The 7,130-nt window shown below is 36.2% G+C and overlaps 1 protein-coding gene across 1 annotated transcript in view; it reads right to left on the reverse strand.

Annotated features, from left to right (window-relative positions):
* Positions 1-5,664, reverse strand: part of Smp_172210 (putative protein phosphatases pp1 regulatory subunit) — a gene marked incomplete at both ends in the record, with an annotated part of 57,003 nt that extends 51,339 nt beyond the window's left edge. Inside the window, 4 exons of the mRNA XM_018798008.1 lie at positions 368-472; positions 3,962-4,185; positions 4,883-5,154; positions 5,581-5,664. Of these exons, the coding sequence (XP_018652993.1) occupies positions 368-472; positions 3,962-4,185; positions 4,883-5,154; positions 5,581-5,664 (685 nt within the window). The remainder of the gene's footprint in view (positions 1-367; positions 473-3,961; positions 4,186-4,882; positions 5,155-5,580) is intronic.
* Positions 5,665-7,130: the final 1,466 nt, after the last annotated feature.

Raw genomic sequence — 7,130 nt, forward strand, 5'->3', positions numbered from 1 at the left:
ACTGAATCTACTAGTATGGATGGAAATACAATGTTATAACTTTATTCATTCATGACTCAGAGCATGAACATTTTTTACATTTAAAAAGGATTCTCCTAAAATTCGACTGAATTAACACTGAAACAATCTTATACTGAAACCATTAATCATATATCTACTACAGGATTATGGATCAGGTTTCAAGGCATTCTTTCTTTATGAGAGCTTGTAATAGTGCCCTGGTGCACAAAAAATGATACGAGAGGCATTTGAATCTATAGTCTAGTAACTGAAAGCTGAAAAACGTAGCAACTGAGCCACCACACAATAAAGATAACTAACACTGAGATGTACAGGTTTGGGGATCAAGTAAATATATTTAATCTACCTGGCAAATCGGCTAAAACGTCAATTTGAGTGGAACGGCCCATTCTGTCAACGTGATCTAATATTTCTAATTGAGGAAGGCCCTGAAGTAAATCTAGACGATAATCTGAAGGAAAGAACAAAAAACCAATAACATATGCAAATTGAAAAATACAATAGATGTGTAGGTATGTCGCATAATGATACATTATCTCGTATGATATCCATCAATCTTCTAACGATATTAATTTAGCAATATTTTTGAAACGTAGTCTGATTGTAAAAATGATGGATTACTCTAAGGAAGTAAATAAGCTGTAAAAATGATGTTAACTGTAGCCTTTTTACAAATAAATTCATAAATATTTCAAATATACGAAAGATATAATACAGCTCATACATAAAAATTCTCATTTCATTTTAATTACACGAGGGCTATGATACTGTCCAGGTGTCCAAACTGAAGCAGGTGGTTTCTTTAGGGGGCCACACCCGGAGCCTCTAACCTAAAGATCTGATCCACAAGGCAGTGGAGCATCGTAAGGAGATGTAGTCTCATGGTAGCCAGTGACCAACGATTGATTCATACTCCGTTTGTACCCTCAGGATACTGGAGCCCATGTGCACCATTGGTTTGGAATGAGGGTTTTCCAACTCCCCTAGGTGGACTCACCGTGTCTAGCGGCCAAGTTAAAGCACCAAAGATTTGCTTTTAGTTCTCTCAATTTTGTAAACAACACTGCTGGTGCGATAAGGTAGTGAGTAGTGCTTGGCTGGCAGAGGCTTTATACATGTGGCTGTGTGAGAGCATTTCAAAAGAGAAGGCAGGCCCTCTCCACTCTCGGCTGTACCCGGGCATTTAGGGGCTATGTTGCCTTATGATTGTGAAACACAGTTTTACAAGGAAAGGTTATTACACAGATTGTTATTATCTAGGCATATATTTCTTAAAAGAAATTCGTTGGATATGTTGAAATGATCAGGTGGGAATATCCAGAATAGAAACAGATACTAGGTAGAAACGGCAAGTCGGTTAGTGCCGTTGTGTACAGTTATAGTTTAATGCCCCAGACTAAAAGAATACATATGTATGCACTCTTAGTTCTTTCCTAAGTCTTGACTTTATTTATCATGTCGTAAATTTCATCCACTACTTTATTCCATTGCTGTTCAGGACTGAAAAAAAAAGCGATTCAGCAGAGAAAGTGTTTTGTTCATTGATTTCATTTACTTAAGCTGAAAAATCGTATTTATAGTCGACTAAATGTGCAGCTATCAGTTTACTTGCTTGTGTAGAGCAGGTTATATTGGCCACACAAAGTGAGCTCTTTCGAAACGCATCTCCGAAGATTATCCGTCCTGGCTCTCCGAAGGATTACAGTGATCAGTCAAAAGCGCAATCTTAGAGTATCTAGTCAATTCCTGCCACATATAGTTGAAAGAGTTAGCTTAATAAGAATGCACACAAAAAAGCTTATGTAAATCAGAGGCTATCGAGATCCATCAGTTTAAGCCTAACGTTTGCGAACAACAACAGTATGTTCAGTCCCTTATTCTTCCATGGCCCTAACCTCCATATCTATCTTCCCAAAACTGCCGTCTCCAATAACATTTGTTTATTTTATCATTTCCACTCCTTCCCAATTATTTTCACAAATATTAGTTAGCAATTGTTACAACCTTTAATAATTCTGTTCTTAATGGCTACCAAGTGAACAATTATCCCAGCTTACAACTTTTTTACTAACTGATTATTCTATGCCTTCCTTTCAATATCTCATATTCAGTTTTTACCAATATATCACTTCAAGTCTTTAAATAGCTAGCACTTTTCTATCTCACTATACAGCATTATTTTAGCAAATAAAATTGATTATAAATACGATCGTTCAGCTTAGGTAAATGAAATCGTCGAAAATAAAGTTTTCTTTGCTGCATTGCCTTCCTTTTTTAATGACACAATGGGTCCCTTTCATTATTGCTTCAGGACTGATTATCGAGACATTCTCAACTTTTCAAGAAACTCAAAATATGATAAAACTGTCAAATTGTTCATAATGGTTTACATTTTACTCAATATGTTTTTCCCTCAATGACTTATATTCAACCTAAGTGAATACTAGCGCAATTTCTCACTCGGATAGATTGTTGCCGATTATTGAAAGACTATCTGCTTAGATATCCTGAGATTTATTAAGCCCTCGTATTAAGCGTACAGGTGATGGAAAGTTTAACTATGACTTAACCCCTAGTTACGTCTAACAACTATGTGTCATATTTACTTCGGCCAGTTTGCAAGCATTGATTGAGCTTCACTGTATTTTGTGGTATCTTACAAATTCTTTTTGACGATCAACACACTAGGGTGGAGGAATGCTGATCAGCAACACCAATAAGTTACCATTATAAAATGTTATTTCCTAATTACCTTAGAGCGAACAGTTGTTTAATTCCGTAAAGGTTTAATATCTCAGTGTACAGTCCTAAAATCTGACAAAACAATTATAAAATTGTATATATAGTAAATAATTATTTGATCCAAACCAGTTAAAAGTAGAATCTAACAACTTATGAAATTTAGAGATTGTAAAGATTCGTAGCTCAGGTGAATAATTTAGATGTTTTGTTCTTCCACCTGGGTGGTTTGATCGTGAAACGTTCATAGTTCTTTTGAACAACATCATCAACACAAACTTCAGGTAGAAGTGAAGTATTCGAATTTCTCCGCAGGACATACTGTGAGTCATATGCAGATGATGTTGTTCAGGGAAACAATGAAAGCCTTACAACTAAACCATCCAGTTAGGCGGACGAAACCACCTATAATATATATAAATGATTGTTGTTATCGAAATAACGAATTTATCTTGTACAAGGACCCAAAGATAGGCATTTTTCAATGATCTCTAATTTGAATTAAGATAAGAAACTAGCCAATCAACCTGGATTTGTGAAAACGATTTTAGGCCAAGAATCTATCATTACAAGACTTTATACATCAACATTTTTATGATAACGATTAACCAGTAACTAGAAATTTTCTTGGGACAAAACTAATTGTATTAAATATTTTTGTATCACTTCGTTTCAGTAGCTAAAATAATAAAAAACGATTATGACATGATCATAATAGTCATAACAATAAGGGATGTATAGAGACTAATAGCGCAACAATGTTGTGTACCTTTTACAGGATATGTGCAATTAATGAATGCGTGTATAATAAATGAATTTATATTGTGTTGTAGTTTGATGCACCAATTTTGTTAAAACAAGTGATAAAGGCTAAAAAATACCTCCCTGATTCATGAACACTAAAGTGAATGACAAGTTATATTGCCATGTGATCAATCGGCTGCCAAAAAGTACTAGCGATGAATATCTAGAAAGGGGTGATCAGAACTGGCTTTGAATTGTGTAAGAAATGTGAGAGCTAGCTAAAAGCCAGTCGTTAATCGGCACATGATAAGTTTGTTTTGAACAATTAATAACATAGCAAGAAGTAAAGACTTTTCTTCAGCACAAACTTCATATACACCAGTTTACCATTACTACAGAATACAATAGCAAAGTAAAAAAGTTTATAGGTACAGTTAGAACAAATATATGTGTTTACCTGGTTCGCAACAAACAGGATTACTATCTCCTGTTTGTGGATTGAGCAAAACTAATTGGCGCAAATTAACTAAATTTTTTAAGCACTCCAAAATATGTGACTTGGACTGGATCTGATTCCCTTGTAATATAATAGTAGTCAAACTATAACCGGGACCAAATAGTTTTTTCAAACCAACTAGGCTAGTTATTTCATTGAAAGAAACGTCTAAGCGGACTAAACAACTGGAAAAACAAGAAAAATGAGGAGCAGAAGAGAACTTGCAAATTAAAAGTAGTTCACAGTTAAGAGGATAAGATGCCTAAACATGATTAGACACAATGCCACTAGTGCGGATAATGAATAAACTTGCCGCTACCGACACAAAAAAGCAAGAGGTAAGAGGAGTACACCGAATAACTGTTTGCATGCAATTACTTAAACTAAAGACAGACTACGTGTATGTTTTTCTTGGTTTGGATGTCATGGAAATGCAACCACAACCAAGTCATATCCAGTAACAAGAATTCGAACTTCGTAATGAAATGGCTTTGTCTTCAGATAGCTGAACCTATTATTTCTGTGAACGTTTAGATAAGTTCGACAAAGTATGAATTATTTCCTTCAAAATCTGCATGAGCGTCTGTTTACCGTGAAACTACCGATCTATGAATTGTTGTCCACAATTAAAATATATGACTGATGTCCATTTCGATTTCCAAAAATTTTCAAACAGTAACTCCGATATACTTGCTAGTCGTCAACAGATATCGTCCATTAATTAATAGACGATATCAGTGCTCCTTTAAAAGAGCACCACATGACTACACAACCAAATATGTATATATAACTCTCGAAGAGTGTTCCGAACTAACATACAACGTTGAAAAAAGACATTCACCAGAATTGAATTTAAATACAGAGATAAACATTAGGACCTACTTTAAGTTGTCTAACGAATCAATGAATCGAATCTTATTCGACGACAAGTTCAAAACTCGAAGATGCTGCAAATTTTCGAGTCCACATATTCTAGTAATATAATTGGAAGATAAATCCAAATAACGCAAAAATGTCGTTCTTGTGAGTCCATTTATCTCTGAAATGTGATTGTGATGCAGATTTAACACAGTTATTTTAGGGGACAAATTAAGACGTTTAATATTATCGATCCCAGAATTAATGAGTTCTATTTCAGTTTCCATACTTATTTCCTGTAATAGATTCGAGAATTGTCCCGAAACGTAGTCATACGAAAACACTGAAAAGTAAACGACATTCAAAAAGTCGCACACACTACAGTCAAGTCAATAGCCTGGGAAAAAAAGTACAATGCTCAATAACTTATAACATCTATAATGAACTTGTAAATATCGACCAATTCTTTCTTCCCCCTATTAATGTTGCGCTTGAGCTTTACATTTTCGGTTTTATCTGCTACAACAGTCTAGTTTCTCCGCTTTACCAGTTCGAGTGAATTTGAAGTCAATTATAAGTAATTATATCCCGAGTATAAATAAATAATTCACATTAGGATAGTAGGACCAGCAAGATTGACAACTAATACGTTATCGCTCGACCTATGGTCTCTATGATGTCGATAAAACCTCCTCTGTAACGTTTACTGAATCCAAAGTTACCCTAAGTGCAGAGGGATTATCTTTTATGATTTGCTCTTTATACAGACGGCATTGCTTCACCGAAGTGATACCCTCTCCTAGCATTGCACAGTAATTTTATTACTATTCTTCATCATAGACTGCCCTACTTTATTATAAGCTATTATCCGAAACTCGGACGTTGGATAAAGTCAGGAGTTTCGTCAAGCGTTTTCGTCTCCAACTTCCTGCCTTGTTGCGATCTATGATCCTGAGATTTTACTTTTAAATGTTGACTTACCACTTCTTACTGTCAATAGATAGTGGGGTACTAGAACAAGCCAGTAATTTCATTGGTGTGTGAGCTCGGGTTGTTGCTCCCACAGTCACGTGTTTGGCTGAGCCAGTGTTTGGCAATTCGGATAACCTGTTGGGGTCCTACATAGTTGATTACAATCGGGACTCGTAACTCTCTTCCATTAATCTCGTTTATTTATTTTTCTACACTGTGTGTGAGTGTACTAGGATCCCGAACAGGGATGATTTGATATAAACTAGGTGTCGTGCATATGTAATGTTGGATCACAGGGACATTGAACCCATACACCACAGAAATTACATTTATATGCTGAGTCGCTAACTTTAAAAATTAACGGGCATGCGATTAAATTATTGTTTTTGTACCATCTTTTCGTAGTAGTATTCTGAAACATGGGCAGTTTGAGGCTCCGTTTTTCTCCAATGTTTATTTTCTTATTTGTCATACCGGGAGTGAGGACCTGGGTAGTAGTGTGATGTTGATGGCTTGGCGAGAAATTCGATTTTGGTGTTTGAGTTGAGTGATCCATGTTATGTAGAATAAACGTAAATCTGTTTTCTAGTGTCGCCTTGAGCTTTCTTTTGATCCTGTTACTTAAAAAGGGGAGTTTTCTCTTTTTATTAACTTCTGAAATACGATGAACTCCGCCTGTAGCCCCTCTGGAAAAACTTCCAGTCCCAAGCCCGGATAATGGGGGAGGGTTTGACATGGGGTTAGCGACCCCATCCCGTAGAAAACTAACTCGCTGAAAAAACGCTAACCAGAAAAATTAATCCAAACCATTTAAACTCTGCCCTGAAAGTTGTAGGAAGAATTATGACGCTCATGGTGAACGCCGAGTTCCTTCAGAAGTCATGAGGTCAATGCACCTTCTTACAATCACAGCGACAATTTTTATAGGTACATGGAGTGTCCAGACAATATGAGAGACCGAAAGAGTCTTCAAAATTGCTGCAGAAATGAGAAAATACAACATGGAGGTGCTTGGAATCGGTGAAACACATTGGACGCAGGTTGGACAACAACGACTATCTTCAGGGGAACTTCTCTTATACTCCGGTCATGAAGAAGAAAATGCCCCACATACACAAGGAGTTGCATAGATGCTTTCCAAACAAGCACAAAATGCACTTATATGATGGGAATCTCAGGGACCAAAGATCATCATAGCCCCCTTCAAAACAAAGAGAGAGGGCATTACAATGAACGTCATCCAATGCTATGCGCCTACCAACGACTACGATGAAGACGCTAAAGACCAATTCTAAGATAG

Source organism: Schistosoma mansoni, chromosome 6 (assembly GCF_000237925.1).
Source record: "Schistosoma mansoni strain Puerto Rico chromosome 6, complete genome".
Taxonomy (NCBI): Eukaryota; Metazoa; Platyhelminthes; class Trematoda; order Strigeidida; family Schistosomatidae; genus Schistosoma; species Schistosoma mansoni.